The sequence below is a fragment of the Hemibagrus wyckioides genome, linkage group LG06, assembly GCF_019097595.1.
Source record: "Hemibagrus wyckioides isolate EC202008001 linkage group LG06, SWU_Hwy_1.0, whole genome shotgun sequence".
Taxonomy (NCBI): domain Eukaryota; kingdom Metazoa; phylum Chordata; class Actinopteri; order Siluriformes; family Bagridae; genus Hemibagrus; species Hemibagrus wyckioides.
In genome coordinates, this window is record NC_080715.1 from 27,142,958 (window position 1) to 27,166,815 (window position 23,858).

Genomic DNA, 23,858 nt, shown 5'->3' on the forward strand with positions numbered 1-23,858 from the left:
TGTTAATAAATTTGCCTCTGAGGAAATTATTAGTTTCATCTGAAGTAAAAAAAAAACTATTTTAATGTATTAGTACATTTTTTTTTTGGTTGTATTCATGTTCACATTTAAGTTGTTTGAAAGCAGAAAACTACACAAACTTATCTGTAGGTACATTTTTGGATTTAAGTCAGGACAAGATATTGATTTAGCTACAGTTATAAATTATAGCTTGTGTATAGCTTGAATCACGCTTAAGAAAAATTAATAACATAACTTAAAAACAAAATTACAGCAATTGTTTTTTTCCAAAGTAAAAACTACATTTGGATGTAATGATCAATTTTAGGTTTTTATAAAGTTGTTACAAAGCAGAAAACGCAGCAGCATTGGCCTATTCATTTGTAATAAATTCAGTTTTTGACTTGTGTGGATGCAAATATTTTGCGTTGGGGAAAATTAGAAGAATTGATTAACACATAATCAAAATAAAACATAAAATAAAGTTATAAATATGTTTTGAGAAAAAGTAAAAAAATTAGCTGTAAAAATTGGAGCAATTTTTTTAAGTTGATCCAAAGTATTGTTTTTTTCAGTGTACTGCCTGATTTTACTGTTAGCTTTGTTCCTTTTCCAAATATTAACTTCACTCCATTAGTCACACACTGTTACACAACCACTCAAAAATATACTTCTGCTGCATGGACTGAATTCTATTAAGCAATCAAAGGCAGTAAAAGGCAAACTTCATGTCTTGATGTTTATAGTTATTGAACTTTCTGTCTTTTTATGTCTATTAAATGGACATTACCTTCCTTCAAACCTAAATATACCATTACTCACATCAAGACAAGAATTACCCAAGGTCTTTGGTCTTTAGAATATTTAAGCATTTTTACAATAAATGTACTGAATACATTTAATAAAAAGATACATAACTAGTAAAGTAATAATGCAAACATACTTGTTTGAGTTACTAGCTTGGTACCTTTGGCAAAGACAAGCTTATATCCACCTCCAGCAGTCACACAATGTGAAATTATCTAACAAAAAACTTCTACCTCACACAATGTATCAAATAAATGCTGGCTCAAATTGTACAATGAATATGTTGTCTATCTGTATAACAGACATGATTACTTATCTAAAATAAGTAATACAATTAAAACATTACCTGATAGTGCTGTGAGCTTTATTGCTTTCCCAAATAATAGCTTCTGTGTGTTATTCAAACACTCTCATACAGCCACACAAAAACATGCAGGCTACTAACAGTAACATACAGTAGTTCAATGTTTTTATCCATTCAACTGCTTTAAACTGGTCAGGGTCATGGAAAACTGGAATACACCCTGGATGGGATGTCAGGTCATCCACAACAGGACATCATGCACAAACACACCATTTCTCTAACAATAACCCGAGGTCAAGCTGTAACTGGGGACAATGGCAATGCTACACTTCAATGTTTTCAAAAGAGTTTGATATAAACACAAAGTTTTTCAAAGTTGAGCTCACATTTAAATGGTATCCAGTTTTATAAATCAGTGCAAACTTTAAGTTATTTAGGTACTCTAGTGATGTCTTGTTAAGCATTGCATCATTATACATAAATTCCATTAAAACGATTACCATTAACTTACACAATTCATTTTCATTTCAAACATTACATTTCTCAGTTTTCAGTTGTGTAATGGTATATAAACAATGACCATTACCAAAGTGTTCTTCTAGAACTTCTACAAATGAATTTTACTAATTTTTAGCACATTTCAGATCATTTTGTCATAAATGTTGGCCAGCATATCTAATATCATATAATACAAAATAATAATAATAATAATAATAATAATAATAATAATAATAATAATAATAATAATAATAATAATAAACATTTTAAGTGTTTTTTATAGACCTGTGACATACAAGAACTTTTTGAAGCTTACTTTCCTGTTTCAACAATCAATTTTGTTCCAGAACCAAAATATATTTTCCAATTATCAGAGCTAGTCACACACTGCACAAACCCAGAGCAAGAAGTGTGATCCCAATTATTTTCAGTAATTCCTAAATTCTTGTAGTGTGTTTTAGCAGAATAAATCATTTTAAAGGCATTTTAAGAATTAATTAATTGAATTTTGAGAGACATCAGATTCAGTGGAATTGATATTTTTTCTTTTTGAATCATTTGTAATAAAGGTTTTAAGTAAGATCTAACTGTAAACTATGCAATATTTAATTTCAGTAACTTACTTGTTTTAACTGTCAGTAGTGTGCTTTGGCCAAATATCATCTTATATCCAGCAGTCACACATTATATGAACCAGAAGCAAAAACATTCTTACATAAGAAATTTATCTTTTAAAATTATTATTATTGCTCCACTTCAGCATTTTGCCTTACCTTTACATTATATACTCTTACATTTTTGTGTAATTTTATGTGCAACATCTAGCAGCTAGATTTTTATGTAGGTATTGTGAACAACAATACATGAATCCCAATTTGAAAGACTAGTTTTAGAGTTTATAAGTTTGAGCTAAAATAAATTCTCCTGTCTGAATTAGTCACACACTTAACCAAACCCTACATAATAAAAAAACATATTGACCTTGAATAGATGTTAGCTATTAATTTTTTGGTTTTGTTTTGTTTTCTAATTATTGTTATCCAGAATGTAGATTATTCTGACTGAATATCCAGCATTTTTCACCAAAAGATATATATTCTCATTGCATCATACAGTTTATATCATACTAGATTTAATTTATGTCAGTACCACTGGTAATTGTAATTTTGTTAATCTCCTTTAGTGACCACATACAGGGGTTGGACAATGAAACTGAAACACTGGCCAATTTAGTATTGGAGGTTTCATGGCTAAATTTGACCAGCCTGGTGGCCAGTCTTCATTGATTGCACATTCCACCAGTAAGAGCAGAGTGTGAAGGTTTAATTAGCAGAGTAATAGCGCAGTTTTGCTTAAAATATTGCAATGCACACAACATTATGGGTGACATATCAGAGTTCAAAAGAGGACAAATTGTTGGTGCACGTCTCGCTGGCGCATCTGTGACTAAGACAGCAAGTCTTTGTGATGTATCAAGAGCCACGGTATCCAGGGTAATGTCAGCATACCACCAAGAAGGACGAACCACATCCAACAGGAGTAACTGTGGACGCAAGAGGAAGCTGTCTGAAAGGGATGTCCGGGTGCTAACCTGGATTGTATCCAAAAAACATAAAACCACAGCTGCCCAACTCACTGCAGAATTAAATGTGCACCTCAACTCTCCTGTTTCCACCAAAACTGTCCGTCGGGAGCTCCACAGGGTCAACGTACATGGCCGGGCTGCTATAGCCAAACCTTTGGTCACTCGTGCCAATGCCAAACGTCGGTTTCAATGGTGCCAGCAGCGAAAATGGACCCAATGGTTCAAACATTGTATCCTGAAGGCGGTGCCGTGTATCAGGATGATAATGCACCAATACACACAGCAAGACTGGTGACAGAGTGGTTTGATGAACATGAAAGTGAAGTTGAACATCTCCCATGGCCTGCACAGTCACCAGATCTAAATATTATTGAGCCACTTTGGGGTGTTTTGGAGGAGGGAGTCAGGAAACGTTTTCCTCCACCAGCATCACGTAGTGACCTGGCCACTATTCTGCAAGAACAATGGCTCAAAATCCCTCTGGCCACTGTGCAGGACTTGTATCTGTCATTCCCAAGACGAATTGATGCTGTATTGGCCGCAAAAGGAGGCCCTACACCATACTAATGAATTATTGTGGTCTAAAACCAGGCGTTTCAGTTTCATTGTCCAACCCCTGTAAATAAAATGTTATAAATTTGGGGTAGCTACCATACACATTTTTCACAATTTAAAAAAATGAACTTCACATTTTTACACTTTTTTCATAATTTGTGAAAGACTTACTTGATTCTGTGATTAATTTGATTCCAAGAGAGTCTGTGGGGTGATTATGGAATACGTAATCTTCAGGAGATAAACTTATAACTTCTATGTTTTATCAATAGAAACATACTTGTCCATATGCTTATGTGTGTGTCTGTGTGTGTGTGTTTCCATGTGCAAGGGGTTTGTGGGGGTGTGTCAGGTATGTGTGTGTGTGTGTGTGTGTGTGTGTGTGTGTGTTTCCACGTGCAAGGGGTTTGTGGGGGTGTGTCAGGTATGTGATATGTGTGATTAAGGGTCTGATGACGGTGTATTAAGTAACCTTCGCGAGATAAAGTTATAAATTATAAGCCAATAGAAACATATTTGTCCATATGTTTATGTGCGTAAGTGTGTCACATACAGGGGGTTGTGTGTGTGTGTGTGCATGATTGTGGGTCTGATGATGTAGGATTATGTAACCTTCATGAGATAAACTTATAGCTTCTATGATTTATCAGTAGAAACATATTTGTCCATATGTTTATGTGCGTAAGTGTGTCACGTACAGGGGTTATGTGTGTGTGTGTGTGATTGAGGGTTTGATGATGTAGGATTATGTAACTGCTTATGTGCGTAAGTGTTCCCCATATTTAACACCCCTCAATCTGTGGGGAACACTAAAGGATGTGTTGTACTGCAGAAAACCACCCACACTGGCTGCACTACAGGAATATACTAAAGTATCATGCAGAGAAATCCGTATAGTCAATGCTGCTTATACACTAGTTCACCGAAATCCAAAGTGTCTGGATGCTAATGGTGACCACTTTGAGCACCTAACGTGACTGTGTAATTCAAACATGACTTACAGCTACCCTTTGATCTTTATAGAAATTTAGTAATAAAATTTCTATGCATAAATACAGATCAGGCATAACATGACCACCTGCCTAATATTGTGTTGGTTCCCCTTTTGCTGCCAAAACAGCCCTGACCCATCGAGGCATGGACTCCACTAGATCCTGAAGGTGTGCTGTGGTGTCTGGCACCAAGATGTTAGCAGCAGATCCTTTAAGTCCTGTACGTTGTAAGTTAGAGGGCTTAAAGGATACTTTTGATAGATACTGACCACTGCAGACCTGGAACACCCCACAAGAGCTGCAGTTTTGGAGATGCTCTGATCCAGTCGTCTAACCATCACAATTTGTCCCATAGTCAAACTCGCTCAAATCCTTACGCTTGTCCATTTTTCCTGCTTCTAACACATCAACTTTGAGGACAAAATGTTCACTTGCTACCTAATATATCCCACCCACTAACAGGTGCCATGATGAGGAGATCATCAGTGTTATTCACTTCACCTCTCACTGCTCAGAATGTTATGTCTGATTGGTCTATTTTTCATGTTGAAGTGTGTATACATTTTTTGTGCCCTCTGTAGTATTAAATTTAGGGAATTACATCATTTATGGTAGAGTAGAGCAGTGTTTGTGAAGCATCAGTACTGATTCTCAGCTCATGTTTGATTTTATTCATCTTCTTTTTTCTTTAAATACCTGTTTAAATCATGCTGGATGTATAAAAACTTAATTCAATCACCTTTAACCGATGTATTATGTAAATAAGTTTTTTCAGTGTATATATGTAACTGCAAATGTGTGAAACAAAGCAAAGCACTTTATTTATCAGCAATATGTAACAATCACTAAAGACAAGGACTTGACCAGCTTCATATGTGCAAATTATAATTATGGACCTGTCACCCAGATGACATTAAAATAGTATTCACTTAATCATAATCTTTAAGCACGTTGTTTTTCTCCCATGATTATAGCTCCGTTCATATACAGAAATATGTCTGTATATGTGTAGCAACACACTGGAAGAAAAAAATGTACTTAATTTAAATGTGTACATCAGTTCCATTGTTTGTTTATAACTGTCAGGAACTGCTGGACTGTTCCCTGCCAGGCCTGAGGAAGGCGCTGGCAGGTAAACCCGAGAAGCCTGCTTGTTCGTGTGTCTTGTGATTACCTGTCCTATTGTTCTCACCCCTGATTGTCTCACCTGTACCCAGTTTACCCTAATGTCCTTTTGTGCCTGTTTTCGTCTATGATTGTTTACTGTTATTCGTGCACCACGGACGGCCTGGGTTTGAGCCCCGCCTAGGGCGAGGATCCCGGCCGTGACATTAACATCCAACATGATTTGATCATGTATTTTCAGCCCTCAGCTCAAACCTGTCTTTTACAACTGATAAATTACCACTGCTCTATTCTACCATATCTGAATTAATAGCCTAAATATAATTATATAATTATAGTCCCATCAGCACCAAAGTCCTTGTGAGATTCAGAATGTTATTTGTTTATGTTAATACCGCATGAATTCATCAGTCATTCAATCTAGTAATTAGAAACCTGTTTGAAATTCTGTTAAGAAGTCATTTTCTTAAATCTAAATGATCACATATTCCTTTTTTCGCTCTACCTAACAATTAGGGGTATGGGGTAGATAAAAAGGCTGGTTCTGATAGAAAGGTGTCACAATACAAAGTGCATGATGGGTCAGGGCTGTTTTGGGAGCAAAAGGGGGACCAACACAATATTATGCATGTATTAACACATACAACACATCCAAATGTTATACCAATGCTAATATCTTCATCTGAAATCAGAAGCTTCATAAACTATAATATAATAAATTTAAACTTGTTCTGCAGTATTGCAAATGAAAGGCTTTGTGATTTTTAAAGAGCTTTAGTATGTAGGATCATTCACCTCTTTTCAGTTTAAGGGTCATATATGTTTCTGTAATAGCTCATAGATGAGTTTGTTATTCATTTTCAGAGAATACAGCACAAAACAAGAAAAGAAAGCCTCCATCAAAAAACAACAACAAAAAAAACATGTACCTTGTCAATGTTGTTGCTCAGTCACTAAACCTGCTTCATCGGTTCATCTGATATCAAGGTCTGCATTATAGTGGCATTTATTCATCCTTTTCTAAATACCAGGAAATATGAGTTTTTTTCTGTTTTTGGTGTATAATTGCAAATCTGATCTTCACAAAGTTTGATTAAGTGATGGAAAATACGAGATGCATGCAAAGGCCATTCCAAAGGCCTTCCTGGCCAATTTCCCCTGAGAACCCAAAGCCTTTTAAAAGCAGACCTGCAGCTTTACTCTACATTTAACTGTTAAATGGTGGAGAGAAAAAACAACAAGCTCTAGTACTCCAACTTCAGAGTGAGTCATTCTAACCCATCTAATCCTCTCTCTCTCTCTGTGTGTGTGTGTGTATGTGTGTTCAACACAAAGACAAACTGAGCAATAGAGAATGCGCAACATCTCTTGAGTCCATTAAACTACATATATTAATATTTTATACCACAGTGAAGGTAGTGTGATAGTCTGGAGAATATTTTTAAGCCTTTTAACACCAATCATCACTTGAACACCATTTATTTAAATTATTGTCACTGATCATCTGCATCCCATCATGGCCACAGTTTACCATCTTCTAATGGTTACTTCCAGCATGATCATGCGCCAACCATGCACAAAGCAAAAATCATCTCAGACTGGTTTCATGAACATGCCGAAGAGTTCTTCAGTGTTCTTTTGAAGTCGCTGGATCAGTATCCAGTAGAACACCTTTGGGATGTGGTAGAAAAGGGGATTCACAGCATGGAAGCAAACCTGACAATGTGCAGGAATTTTTCTTATATTTTGCAGAATCCAAGTCTGGAAAGCAAGAACTTGAAAGCAAAGGGAGCTCATATCCAGTATTAAAACAGTGCTCCTAATAACAATAATAATTCTACCCACACCTCAAAGGTATAGATAGATAGATAGATAGATAGATAGATAGATAGATAGATAGATAGATAGATAGATAGATAGATAGATAGATAGATAGATAGATAGATAGATAGATAGCCCGTGTTTTTTTTTTTAATAAAAATAACATATTCCTAACACGTGAGCTGAACAGGAGGATCCCTGTGATATGTAATTAGTTGCCTGTTGAGTTCCCTGTCTTTCTGTTAGACTTGCTGTGATCAAACCTGTCCCTGATATGACATGAACAGTTATACTGTTTTAAATGAGTATATTTGTTCACTATACTGATCCCATTAATTGTATTGTTACACATGTAACACAAACCTGACTTACGAACACACCTAAACACAACAAAGAAGGCTTAATGTGTTTGATATCTGCTTTGCATGCTACAGGGGCTTCAGCCTCACAGTTGGTGTGGAGAAAAACAACATTTACGTAAAGACAGGCAATTTCCTTATGCCTTATGCAAGGCTGTCTCGGGCTTTCAGCTGTTTTGCAGGCACACTCGGCTTCTTAAAAAGTGTTTATTACATGTGTGACATTTTTTCCTCACTTACCCCAATGGCTGTCAGGATAGGGACTTGATAAATCCATTTGATGTTGCCTGCGCTTAGCTCCCAGCATCTACAGAGGAAATGAGAGATTTGAAAAACAGAGCAGATCATGTGGAGAGGGAGAAGGGGACAATACAGTGAGTTATACAAAAGGGAGGTGGAGAGAAAGAGACAAAGACAACATAAAGCAAGCGATTAGTATGTTTTATTGGGAATTTTCACGCAACCAGTATGACATTTGCAGTGAGTGTAACACTGTTTATGTCTTTTCAGTTGAATTTACTGAAACCCTGGAGGTATAATATATGAATTGAAAACTGTACACAGGAATTTTTTTACTCAGCTCTTTCTCAGTGCTGCTCAGACACACTCCAGGTCTGATCTGAATTATTCTGATCTCTGGTTATACAGATTCCCTTTGAACTGTGCTCTGAATCTCTGAGTGTAATTATTCTTTCAAAGATAATTATGCTACAAAATACCAGAATATTTCCGAAACGTCTTTTTTTATGCATACAAACCATATCACACTGCCTTAATCACTGCTTGTAATTAAGCATATTGGCATCAAATACCAAAAGCTAATCTTGTTAATCATCTTTAAAGGAGACTTTAGACTAAAGTAACATATAACACATAGCAATTACAGATCATAATCCTAATAGCTATTAATAACAGCATTTAAGTAGATGTAGCTACAGAAAACTGAGCCAAACTTGTGCATTACACAGTGTCATGCTCTAATCAACTACTTTTACTGTCTTCTTTAAAAGGGCTGATATGCTGCAGCTCTTCACATGAAGCAAACACGGATTTAACCGAATGAGTATGTGATTACGATGAATATTTTAAACACATACATGAATAATAAGTCATGGAATTTCACTAATGGGGTGATATTAATGGGGTGGAAAAGTTGTTTGGGGGAAAAAAAAGAATAATTTAGAGAGAGAAATTATAATTCATTATAATCATTTGGATGAAGGTGTCATGAATGACAGACAGTCTAATTAAAATCTATTGCAGTCTCTCTCTCTCTCTCTCTCTCTCTCTCTAGAGATAGATAGATAGATAGATAGATAGATAGATAGATAGATAGATAGATAGATAGATAGATAGATAGAAAGATAGATAGATAGATAGATAGGAAAAAGTATAGTCAAGTAAAAAAAACTTGCATTAAAAGACATCATTATTATTATTATTATTATTATTATTATTATTATTATTATTATTATTATTATTATTGTTGTTGTTGTTCTTCTTCTTCTTCTTCTTCTTGATCTTGTTGCTATTTATTTTTTTATTTTTATTTTTTTCAAATATTATCCTCTTTTTAAAAGTTCAGTCTTTGGAACCAGAAGCCTACACATAAGGCACATAAGAAAAGGTGTTTATTTTATTTATTAAAAATAAAATGACATAAATAATAGTTGATTTTTTATTTATTCTTCATTGATTGCCACAAGCCATAATTATAAAGCTAGATTAAAACCTTGAGCTATCTAACTCAACTAGCTCTCAAGGCTGAGACACAATTACCAGACTAACCTTTGAAGTTGAGCTTTTATCATGGCAAATATGCAAATGACAAAACATGCAAAAGCGTGTTGTAATCTGAGAGAGCTCTAATCTATTCAGTGTAATTAGCATTGAAGCTAAAACCCTCTCAGTGTCACCCAGAGAGAAATGATGAGTGTGAATTTTTTTATTTTTAATTATTTTTTTGGGATGCAGAGTAAAGGTATGGTGCCTTTGGCAGAAAGTCTGGTCATATATGTAATATGTAATATCAGGGCACTGATGTCTTCATTTTTATTTGTCAAAGTTAACTTTCCATACTGAGGAATGATGTGTCATATAAATATGCCTCTTTTTTTTATTATTTAATTCCATATTTTTAGTGCATTGTGAGCTGAAACTAATGAATCTAATGAATCTGTGTCTGTACTAATCTCAATTTTTCAGTATGCAAATTTTTGAAGCTAATCCCATAGCCATTTTCTAATTCCAAAATGTGAAATTGTTTGACATTTCCTATACAATAACAATAAGAAAGCAAATGTCCATCACCTGGAATCTGCCACTGTTGCCCTTACAATTGCCCAGGCTGACACAAAAAGAGCAGGTACACCTAAAATTAGAGACAGAGTGAACATAAGAACATCACAGTGATTAAAAGGCTATAATATGCTCTTTGTCAAATTCAGAGTGTTGTTTAATTACTACTTATTTTATTCCTATTTGTTAAGTTAGGTTGATAGGTGTAGATCATGTGTTGTATAAAGTGCATGTGTTGTGTTTTGTACAGTACATTCTGTGCATTAATAAGGTTTAAAAAATTTTAAAGCATGAACCTGATGTGTAATGGTGAATAAATATGACAAATATTAGAAATTATAAGTTAATGCCGACTGTGAAACACTATAAAGGTCCTGATTATACTGATCAGGCATAACATTATGACTAAATATTGTGTTGGTCCCCCTTTTGCTGCCAAAACAGCCCTGACCCGTCGAGGCATGGACTCCACTAGATCCTGAAGGTGTACGTGTCAAAGTAACATCCACATGGATGGCAGGACCCAAGGATTCCGAGCAGAACATTGCCCAATTCATGACTATGCTGGCTTGCTTTTTTCCCAAAGTGTATACTGGTGCCATGTGTTCCCCAAGTAAGCGACACACACGCACCCGGCCATCCACGTAATGTAAAAACGTGATTCATCAGACCAAGCCACCTTCTTTCATTGCTTCTTGGTCCAGTTCTGATGCTCACGTGCCCATTGTTTGTGCTTTTGGTGGTGCACAGGGGTCAGCATGGACACCCTGACTGGTCTGCAACTATGCAGCCCCATAAACAACAAACTGTGATGCACTGTGTATTCTGACACTTTTCTATCAGAACCAGCATTAACTTCTTCAGCAATTTGAGCAACAGTAGCTCGTCTGTTGGATCGGATCACACGGGCCAGCCTTCACTCCCCACGTGCATCAATGAGCCCTGGCCACCCATGACCCTGTCGCAGGTTCACCACTGTTCCTTCCTTGGACCACTTTTGATAGATACTGACCACTGCAGACCGGGAACACCCTACAAGAGCTGCAGTTTTGGAGATACTTTGATCCAGTGGTCTAGCCATCACAATGTGTGAAACTCACTCAAATCCTTACACTTGCCCAATTTTCCTGCTTCTAACATCAACTTTGAGGACAAAATGTTCACTTGCTACCTAATATAATCCCACCCACTAACAGGTGACATGATGAGGAGATAATCAGTGTTATTCACTTCACCTCTCAGTGCTCAGAATGTTATGCCTGAATGGTGTACATATGATCTGATCTTTGCCTATTGTTGAAAAATGGATGTTAAATCATTGTTTAAGCAAGAGACATTCACTGAGCTGAAAACTGGTTGTCGAAAAACAATTAAGGCATTAAGCCAAGAGATATGTTTATTCAGGTCTGTATTCTCTTAGTTCTGCTTTGTAAGATTTATAAAGTATAGACATTATAAATTAAACAAACCAAAAAATCCCTACATCTCGAAAAAAAACTAATTTAAAATTATTGGACAAGAGTTTTGTAATTAACAACAAGATCCTTTAAGCATTTAGAACAGTTTGTGTTTGATCCTGTAATCAAATACAAGAGAGTTACTGAATAAATAAACATAAATATAAACCATAAATATCATAGCACTAAACATTTTCCCAGAAAAGATAGGTCAATAGAAATATGTACAACCTACAGATCATTAGTTTGAGTCAGGATTCAAGCTCACAGTTTCCACAGTGACAGAGTGAAAGTTTTCCTGGTGCCACTTTTGGAGCACTAGATAATAATTATATTAAAACCTGATATTATTCATATCATAAGTGATGCTACTGAATACCATCCAAAGAAAAAAATGGCACTTCCTTATTTCGAAAATATCCATCACAGTGCTGGAACAGTCAATAGTGCAGATTTCCCTCTGATTGAATCATACAGATCGTGTTGCTCTCTCCAGCATCACACCTTGTTTACAACATTCACCTACTCACTACTTACAGACTGAAAGCGCACTCAGACTTTAAGCATGGACATTTTCTCTTTGGATTTTTTTTCCTGATTATTGGGATTCATAAATTCTTTTTGGAGTCTTTTTTACCTAGTTTCCTACCGCTTATATTTTACCCTCATAGCTAAAAAAGAGCACAGCAGAAGTTGAAGAGTGCTGGCAGAATGTTCTGGACAATCAAGATCAGAGGAATTTTGTATTCTGGTGACCAGGAGCTGATAAAAGGGCCCAGAAACCCTGCTAAAGGCTTTCTGTCATGAGCTAGGAGAGCGAATCAGGGAGGAGCAAGTGGTGTGGGAATGGCAACCCTCTGTAGAAGCCCTTGTTTGTGGCTTTTTGCATGAATCAGTGTATTACAGAGAGTTAGTGCCTTCAGGCAAGGACAACACAGAACTTGGTCTTCCACCCAGCGTCAAACCTCTCATGCCTGTGAGTAGTTCAACTTGTTAGAGAATTCAAGTATGGAGGAATTCTTTAATAAATTAATTTTCACTAAAAGACTGTGACTCCTCCCGGATTTGCTTGACCTCCTTCTACTAGTTAAACCCAGTGATGCTTTCAACACGTAATTCTCATCTCAAGCACTGAGAATTTTATTTTGTTTAAAATAAAAGATTCACTCCCAGTGAATCTATATTATCATAGGATCCCCTTGGTGATGGAAACATAGTCCTATATTTAACTGGGCTAAAGGGGTTTTAACAGCATGGGGAGGCACTGTTGCAAGAAGCTATGAATCATAACATACCAAAATATGAGAAAATACTATTAACAAACAGAGCCATTATTTATCAAAATCTCACTTAATCCTCCATATGCTGGCAGTTATGGCAGTATCATTTCCATGCATTTGCACAAACAGTTAATTATACTGGTTACAGTTTATCCTGACGCAGATATCAAATATACAAGCCAATAAAAAAATATATATAATGTTTTTTTTTAATGTGCTAATATATAAATAAGATGACATCAATAATTATGACCCGATATTAAAGTGTTTTCGATTTGTACAGTGGAACTAGACATGTTCACTCACATGTTTTGTTGTAAGCAGGTTCTCACCATGATTCTTGCTAAATGCACTCATTTAGACTACAATCACACAGAGAAGCTGCAACATTGAGCCTCATCATCACCGATCAATTAGAGCTCTGATGCACAAACTGCATATTTGCTGTTATACAAGACCAATTACACAGCTGGTACAACTCATTCCATTTTGTTTTACTGACACATATGCTGAACAAGTTCATAAACAACTTTTTAAAACAGATTCCACAAATCAATGCTTGCTTGAGCCTCTGGCCTGTCAACAGAAACAAATCAATCTGTTCAGGAATAGAGTACGCAAGAGAAACATTCAGTTATCTGTTCAAATCAATGAAAATTCTTTTATACAGTCAGTTTGCTTGGATGACACTTTGTTTAGTGGTTCTAAACAGCAATTATTCAATTACTCATTGTTTTCAGTGTTTGGATTTATGTAGGAGTTTGCAGCTGGTTTCTATAGACCCTTTTAGTGCTGACGTCACAATTATGTCACAGCGCTAGCTGGAGGCAAAAACTGGTGGAGGCCAATACAAACCAGTACAGAGTTGGCTAAACAATAAGGTAAGATAAGGTTAAAGAGAATATTGTTTTGGTACGGTTTACGGATTAGGTGGATTAGCTAATTATTTCTTATGCATGCCCACCTTAGCAGAATTTGGGGAACAAGTTACATGATTTCTCATGTAACGCTAACTTTTTAGCATGTAAGATAGCTAACTGGTAGCTAACCTCTGGAGACCAAACAAAGGAAACTGTTTGTGTCATCTCCTTTTCTACAGTTGGCAGAAGTGCTCGGTTTTTCTATCAGATAGATAGTCAGTGTAGATGTCAGGTCACTCAGCTTGAGGTAATCCTGTCACATCGTCCATCCATTGAGCGAGCGTGTATGGGTCAGCCAATCTGGTTCAGTCGGTTAAAGTTAATTTTTTCAAATAACGTTCACGATCCTGGACAGTGAGTGACCTAACACAGTCAGATAAATTCAGATTTTGACCAGTCATTGTTTAAAAACAAACTAACAATACCTGATGACTACGGCTTGTAAAGCGGTCAGGGAAATCGTTCTGCCTCCACCTAAGCTCCCCCCACAAAAAAACGCCACAAAGTTTACCAACAGAAAAAGGGTCTACACGTGATAGGAATTTACATTCCTGGAATCTGGCAGATGCCCTTATCCAGAGTGACATAAATCTCATTTTTTATGCAACTGAGGGTTGCTCAGGAGCCCAGAAGTGGCAGCTTGGTAGACCTGGGATTCACTGCACCACTGCAAGGCCACCCAATGGAAACCCTCACGGACATTGAGAGAAAAAAGAAACTCTGCAGTAACTACTGCTTGGGGCTGAAGTGGTGAGGCTACAATGTTCTTCACTGCACTATGTACTATACAATCAGTGCTATGAATAGAATTGTATGTAGTTCCAAGAGATATTTAATGAAAAGCTGGAGCTTCTATTGATTTCTCTGAATGTAAAGGATAAGATAACTTTATTAATCCCGAAGGAAATTATTTTGCCAGAGACAGCTTCACAAGAGAAATAAATCAATGGCTTTTGCAATGTGCTAAATAACAATAGATTGCTTGTAGCATCTGCTGCTTCCTCAGGAGACTCGGGTCCTTTAAAGTCTATAGAATCATGCTGCAGATGTTCTACCACTTGGTAGTTGCTAGCATCATCTTCTACGCTGTAGTGTGCTGGGTAGCAGGGTCAAGATGGCCGATGCCAACAGACTCAACAAGCTTATTAGGAAAGGGGAGTGGAGCTGGAGTTGAGATGCCTGAGAGGAGAATGCTGAGGAAACTTCTTGGTATCCTTGACAACATGTCACACACCCTGCATGCGACAACGGAGCTGTACCGGAGCATGTTCAGCCCATGACTGAGATCACTGAGGACAACCACAGAACACCACAGGAGGTCTTTCCTACCAGTGGCCATCAAACTCTATAACTCCTCCCCTTTCTGTAGGGAGCAGAGCTGACCCAATGAACACTGACAGCAATAAAATTTCACAATAATTACAGTGTACATTCATGTAAAACCATGTGCAATATCACATTATGTGCATATGACTAACAGTAGAATAGTACGACTAAATGATTTTATTTCGTTATTAAAATATATATTTATTGTTAATGTCTTAAAGTAGCATTCTTCTCTGGCTAACTTTAAGGGGGGGCCCTATTGACCGGCCACCACTGTTTTTAAATACATTTTGTATATATAGGATATTTCATTTATTTTTCATTTATATTTCATTTATATTTATTTCTCTTGCAATCTGAAGCAGTCTCTGGCAAAATAATTTCCTTCAGCGTTAATAAAGTTCTATCTTATCTCACCTTACTTTATCTTATCTTATTTGTTAACTACTAGCAGTTAAGTTAAATGGTTTAAAAGAAACACCGCTTATATAAGATAACAAAGATAACAAAGATAAGAGCTTCAAAAATTGTTGTAGGATATCCAGACAGATATTTAGCATATTTAAAATGCTTCATTTCAAGCAGTATGTCCAGTGTAATTATTACGCCTATTTAGCAATTGTGCTGCACATGTGGAGAATAATTCATAAGCATTAGAAGCATATGGGCAGCACTCCTATTAAAGCGCACACAGTAAAAATCATCTCATTGAAACTAATGAAAATTAGGTATAAATGTCATTGAACATGTCATCTCACTGAAACCATAATTGTTCTCCTTTCAGATTTGACGTGAAGCAAAAAAGAAGGTAAGATGTTTTAATCAGTGCTTCAGATTTCACAATGTTGAGAATGTTTTCTTAGTTAAACAGCATCATAAAAACTCGATCTTAATGGTTAATGCAACAGAGAGAACAATTAGAGGGACTAGATACCAGGCATCAAGTGAAATAAAGCAACAGACAATAAAAGGCTTAAAATCTGAGTTGCCAGAAATCAATAACATCCTCCTCACAGGACAGTGGAATATGAAGAAATACCCTGCTCTCTACTCACCCCATCCAATCAGAGTGAAGCCCCAGAGGTACTTAGTGTCTGAAAGGAAGGCCATGAAGATGAGGCTGTGTAGATACAAGCCTTCCACCAGGATCCAGTAATAGTTTGTTGCCAGAAAATAGATGAACAGAAGAACTGTCACCTTACAACCTATCTGGAAATGGAAAAGAAACATCAATATCACAATTTAAACATGGAAAAAAAAGATTCACATGACATTTACGCTCATTTTGTCATCTTTAGCAGAAAGCTGAACAGTTACCTTGAACCGTGTTCGTGGGTTTGAGTAAAAAAAGGAGAAATTGATTCAAATCAGTAACAAAATGTCACTTTGTTTCACCGAGATGGTAATCAATCCTGAGCTCTGGGTCACAGTCTTTGTGTATTTTCACTGCGTGGGTTTCCTTCCACCTTCTAAAAACATGCCTGTAGATGGATTTCCCCTAGGAGCGTGTGTGTGTGTGTGTGTGTGTGTGTGTAGTGCCATTCATGATGTTTTTTGTCTCAGACCGGGTTTTTACCACGGTTTGCTCAGGTAGTGATTTAAAACTGATGGATCGATGGATGAATGAATAAATGAATGAATGATTGACATGAATATCTACATCACACACTATGTACTTCATTTATAGAATTTATAGAAGCCATTACTGACCATCACTTACCAGACACCATCACTAACCATCACTGACAAACATGGACCAGAAACCATGGCTCACCAACACTGACCAACACTTACCAGAAACCACCACTGACCACCACTGACCAGAAATGATCACTGACCAGAAAAAATTCACTGACCAGAAACCATCACTGACCATCACTGACCAAAAACCATCATTGACCATCACTGACAAGAAACCATGACTGGCCATCACTGACCAGAAACCATCACTGACCAGAAACCATCACTGACCATCACTGACCAGAAACCATCACTGAATATCAGTGACCAGAAACCATCACTGATCGTCACTGACCAGAAACCATCACTGATCGTCACTGACCAGAAACCATCACTGACCAGAGAAACCATTACTAACCATCACTGACCAACACTGACCAGAAACCATCACTGACCAACACTTACCAGAAATCATCACTGACCAACGCTGACCAGAAACCATCACTGACCAACGCTGACCAGAAACCATCATGTTGCAGGAGATGCTAATCATGTTGTAAGTAATTGTAGATAATATCAATAATAAAAATAATTGTTTCATTCTGATGAAATGTGCATGTGTCCCCTGAGCTACAGTGACCAGATTCGGGGAAGTTTGGAGGTGAGACTAGCCTGGGTCATCAACTCTTTTTATATCTCGCTCTAACCTTGGATGGAATTTGCTGGAACTCCACACCTGAGAAGATTAGCAACTACCTTCACAGATCGATGCAGCAACAATCACATCTCTGAAGCCACTGCTGATGCTGATGTGGCTTGTTCCTGGCGTAATGCAGACACACAGCTATGTGGCCCACAGCAGCAAACCGTTCATAGAGTTCTTCATCATTATCTAAACTTGTGCTTATTTTTCACCTGGTTTCTGAATGATGATTTGCATTTTGGGAAAAAAAAGACTGTATATTAAATTCCATTGTGTTTTGTTGTTGTTGTTATTGTTGTTGTCAGCTGAGGTTATTCATTTGTTTATAGAAGACAGTTAGGTCCGCAATATTGATCTTTAGCTCCTGATAAATAAAAACATACAATTGAAGAAAGGGGTATTTTCTTTTTCCCATAATTCCATGTTGCAGCGCAAGCTGAACTTACTATAGGAGCCTTGACAGCTCACTTAATCTTATCCTTAAAAAAACATGACAGCAAGATTATGATCTCATGCAAACCCTTTCATTATTATACACTGGTCAGGCAGAACATTATGACCACCTGCCTAATATTGTGTTGGTTCCCCTTTCGCTGCCAAAACAGTCCTGACCCGTCGAGGGACCCGTCCTGACCTGTCTGGCACCGAGATGTTAGCAGCAGATCCTTTAAGTCCTGTATGGGTCCCACCTTGCAACTTATAGGACTCACAGATACTTTTGATAGATATTGACCACTGCAGACCGGGAACACCCCACAAGAGCTGCAGTTTTGGAGATGCTCTGATCCAGTCGTCTAGCCATCACAATTTGGCCCTTGTCAAACTCGCTCAAATCCTTACGCTTGTCCATTTTTCCTCCTTCTAACACATCAACTTTGAGGACAAAATGTTCACTTGCTGTCTAATATATCCCACCCACTAACAGGTGCCATGATGAGGAGATCATCAGTCTTATTCACTTATTCAGCTTTGTTTTATTCAGCTTTTAAAATCAAATTGAACACAAATTGAAGTGGCTAAGAAACAATACAATTTTTTTTTTCTCTAAAATTACACAAACACCATCAACCTATAAAAGAATCTGCAGTTTGGGAATAATCCTTTATCTATGAATAATTTCTTTTATTTAAGTCAATAACTTAAAACATTTAAATGAAGATGGAAAGAGTCTCAGTACAGTTTCTCACAGAAAACTCCAGCATCACCTTTCAAGCACTGATATGGAATAAAATTATCCAGATGGATCTGATATCCATTTCTAATAATATTCCTCATTATACATGTCTAAGAACATTTGGCTCTCAGTGAGAACCTGTTCCTTTAAAAATATGTGATGGAAATGTTGCTTTGCAATGATGATGACTCTATTGACCCATTTGCGACAGTACAGCAGCATCTACAACCAGATTATTGATTGGAAATATAATGGAGGAAAGGGAATAATAAAAGTTCACACTAATAAGGTGGTTGTAAATGCTAAACTAACAGTTATACTTCTTCATTTTGAAGTACAAAAGGCACTATTGACTGATCTGGAAATGCTTTACCTTAAAGTTGACTGCCTAATTATAGTTAAAGTATGTAATTTTTTTCAGAATTTTGAGACAGAAGCCTGTGAAACCCGATCTTGGCGAATCACTATATTATTATCAAAATTACGAACTGCACATAAGCACTGTACTTCTTCTTCTCCATCTCAATCTGTCCTCTGTCACACCAAACCCCTGCATGTCTTCCCTCACTGTATCCTTTTTCTTCTTCTCTTTCCTGGCAGTTCCATCCTCGGCATTTTTCTTCCAATATAATCCATATCCCTCCTCTGCACATGCCCAAACCATCTCAATCTCTCCTCTCTCACTTTGTCTCTAAATCGTCCCACTTGCGCTGTCCCTCTAATATACTCATATCTGATCCTCTTCATCCTCGTCACTCCCAACACAAATTGCAGCATCTTCAGCATCTTCTCTGCCTCCAGCTCTGCCTCCTGTCTTATTGTAAGCACCATTGTCTCCAAACCATACAACATAGCTGGCCTCACCATAGTCTTAGAAATTTTCCCCACCTTTCTATCGCAAATGACTGCCACTCTTCTCCACCAAGTACCATCTCCATTACCCTGGACAGTTGACCCCATGTATTTAAACTCATCTACCTTCCACATAAGCACTAAACTGTAGATGAATAAATAAATAAGTTTGTGCCTTCACTAATTGAACCAGATGGCAGGATTAATTAAGATTTGAGTTTCTAAACCCTAAAGAATGACAATAATATTGCTCTTCTTTTTGTGTTAAGTTCCACAGTTTCTTCAGGATTGCATATTATGCACATTTTCAAAACTTTTCCCTTTCTCTACTACTGACAAAACTTTTTTAAGGTCTGGATAATAAGCTTTAAATAAGAGTTTAATCAAGTTTGTGTTTAAACACAAAAAGGTAACCCTAGGAACCTCTGCTTTATAATGATGATTTTTTTTCACACCATATTGTACTTGGAGCAATAAGGCAACTTTAACACTTTCTTGTTACGGGAAAAACACAACAGAAAACTACCACTAAAAGTCTGAGGACTGTAATATTAAAAAAAAACTTTTATATCAGTGAAAATAATAAATCAAAGCATTTCTAAATGTAGAAATGACTTTGACTGTAAATAAATCTACCAGCTTTGATTTATAAGGAAATGACACAGGCATTTTATCTACATTGTAGTTGAATATTGACATAAGTTCATAAATATGATCAATCAACATACACTAAATTGCCAAAGGTTTTGGGACATCTGCCTTTACATGCACATGAATGTAATATGGAGTTGTCCCGCCCTTTGCAGCTATAACACCTTTAACTCTTCTGGGAAGGCTTTCCACAAGGTTTAGGAGTGTGTTTCTGGGAATTTTTGACCATTCCATTAGAAGCACATTTGTGAGGTCAGGCACTGATGTTGGACAAGAAGGTCTGGCTCACAGTCTCCACTCTAATTCATCCCAAAGGTGTTCTATCGGGTTGAGATCAGGACTCTGTGCAGGCCAGTCAAGTTCCTCCACACCAAAGTTGCTCATCCATGTCTTTATGGACCTTGCTTTGTGCACTGGTGTGCAGTCATGTTGGAACAGGAAGGGATCATCCCCAAACTGTTCACATAAAGTTGGAAGCATGAAATTGTCCAAAATGTTTTGGTATGTTGAAGCATTATCCTTTCACTGGAACTAAGGGGCCCCCTGAAAAACAACACCTGAATTCAATGATTTGGAGGGGTGTCCCAAAACTTTTGGCAATATAGCGTATGTGATATAGCGTATGTGATATTCGTTTAGAAATTTTAACTTTATTTGACACATATACATTACAGCCATGATACAGCACCCCCTGGAGCAGAGAGGGTTAAGGGCCTTGCTCAAGGGCCCAACAGTGGCAGCTTGGCAGTGCTGGGGCTTGAATCCTGATTTTCTGATCAACAAATCAGTCGTAACCACTTTACCTACTGAGCCCTGATGGTTGGGGATCCTTGTAGAGATTCTTAGACACTTCAGAATGTTAACATTTATGCATATTCTTAGGTTTTTATGTGAATGGTCTTTACAGTTCAGATACAGTTCAGCCATTAGACAGTTTTTTTTTTAGCAAAACTGACATTTCTACCATACAGATCCTCTCTGTACTCTATGGAATATAACTGCATGTTTACATTTATGGCATTTGGCAGTGAAATGTAGAGTTAAGGAGTTAAGGGCTTTGCTCAGTGGTAGCTGCCACATTTTGAACCTTCATTTTTGCACATTCTGAACAAATATTCTATTACTTCCTATTATTATTTCCTATTTATTTCTTATTTTTAATTTAATTACTCATATTTTGAAGAAAACAGCAGGCTGGGTTTTCATTTCACTGCAAGTTGTGTATATACTGTATATAACTGTGTAACAAACAAAAATCGAGGTTTTAAATTTGAAGACTGAGATAGCGGATGTTTGAACAGCCACCGCTTTGTTGATCGAATAAATTTTGGGGATATTATTTCATTTCTATCACAATTTCACTAAACTACATTTTCTTGTATGCACCCTGCCCTTCTTTAAACCAAGCAACAATACTGTTTACAAGCAAAAAGTTTCATTAAGGCATCACTTGACCACTAGATCTAATTAATCTTTGTGAAGTGGCATGGCATTTCTTCTGTTGTTTTTTATTACCAGTGTGTTATTAAGATTTTTTTTTTTTAATAATTCAGCTTCATTTTCTTGACATCTTCCTCACATTTCATTCCAGACCGTGGTTGTGGTATTTAGTGGTAGTTGTTTTACACTTTTTAAGCAATTCTTCAGTCTTAACACTCAGTACTTACATTTCCCTGGCTAACTTTTACAGATAGAACGATCTATACTCGTGGAGTAGAAAGGTCCTAGGAGATGATGGATGAGGAAATAGCAACAGCGAGTTGTGAGTTCTCAGAGACAGCGCAAATAAGGATTTTTTCTTATCTTCTTTAGGTACATTAAAAAAAAATCTTCAGGGAAAAGTAAACAGTTTTTCTAATTGATTAGGTGGAGAATTCCAACCAAGTAGTTCTATATATTTATATACGACTTTAGAAAGGACATTATGAATAATCTCAATCTCTGGTGTTTATAATGATTTATAATCCACTCTGATGTTTATAATGATTTATAATCTCAATCTCTGGTCTTTATAATGATTTATAATCTCAATCTCTGGTGTTTATAATGATTTATAATCCACTCTGATGTTTATAATGATTTATAATCTCAATCTCTGGTGTTTATAATGATTTATAATCTCAATCTCTGGTGTTTATAATGATTTATAATCTCAATCTCTGGTGTTTATAATGATTTATAATCCACTCTGATGTTTATAATGATTTATAATCTCAATCTCTGGTGTTTATAATGATTTATAATCTCAATCTCTGGTGTTTATAATGATTTATAATCCACTCTGATGTTTATAATGATTTATAATCTCAATCTCTGGTGTTTATAATGATTTATAATCTCAATCTCTGGTGTTTATAATGATTTATAACCCCACTCTCTGTTTTTATAATGATTTATAATCTCACTCTGTGGAGTTTATAATTATTTATAATCACACTCTCTGGTGCCACCCTGATGAGGATAAATACAAATAAATAAAAATTGAAGTCTAATTTTTATCTTGAACTTTTTGAATCTTTCTTATATTCTGTAAAACTGTTCTGAGACGATGTCTATCATTAAAAGCGCTATACAAATAAAATTGAGTTGAAAAAACATTGAATATAAAATCATTTTGCTACAATTCTATATGTAATTCTGCTTGAGGCATATTATCAAGATCATTTCCCGGTAGTCTTATATATTCCTAATCCAGGTTGCTGAACTGTCAAGTAGTGCTAAAATTAACATGTTTGTATCAGTAGGAAGGTAAAGCGTCTTGTACTCGATCTCAATGCTGAAGTAGAACTATTTGCGACGTAAGACTTACACAAAGGAGTCAATATTCTAAGTAAATGTTTTAGGAGTAAAGTTTACTCGTATTATTACTGTTAACAAGAAGTGAGCCACTGGAAGTAGATCTGAAGTGAAGGTTCAAACACACAGGTTTCTTATTCACTGAACAGGAAATGGCGTACCACTGAAATGTTCATCTCATGTAGTGTTCATCATTAACCCAGCAGCTAAGGTACAGACAAAGAGGACAAACTGTAAATGGATGGCATGTAATCATTATGAATTCTAAACACTCAGGAGAACGTGTCATCCTATCAACCTCTCTAGAACTCCCTAAAGTTTTTAGCTTAGCAGAAGCTCAGGAAGTCTGTACTGTAGATGTTTATTATTAATGGATGACTAATACTGCAGTCTCGTCAGTGGTAGCATGCAAATGCAAATTGCTGACATACTTAACTGGTTCAAGTTCAGATAACTCGTTTAAAAGATTATGATCATACAGTCAGGTCTAAACTTTTAGGTTTTTTTTAAATTCTACTGTATTTCTGTTATAAATTTTAAGCGACTCTTCTTACGCCCCCTTAGATATAACATAAATATATCATTTTTATTATGGTTTAGCTTTAATTGAATTTATTTTAGTACAAAATATGCTACCTATTTTATTTTATTTTATTTTATTTCTTGTTGTACCTG

General features: G+C 36.4%; 1 protein-coding gene across 1 annotated transcript in view; it reads right to left on the reverse strand.

Annotated features, from left to right (window-relative positions):
• pth2ra (parathyroid hormone 2 receptor a) overlaps window positions 1-23,858 on the reverse strand; it is a 90,602-nt gene that overhangs the window by 32,707 nt on the left and 34,037 nt on the right. Inside the window, exons 7-9 of the mRNA XM_058393184.1 lie at window positions 16,383-16,536; window positions 10,357-10,417; window positions 8,287-8,353 (exon numbers count right to left, since the gene is read on the reverse strand). Of these exons, the coding sequence (XP_058249167.1) occupies window positions 8,287-8,353; window positions 10,357-10,417; window positions 16,383-16,536 (282 nt within the window). The remainder of the gene's footprint in view (window positions 1-8,286; window positions 8,354-10,356; window positions 10,418-16,382; window positions 16,537-23,858) is intronic.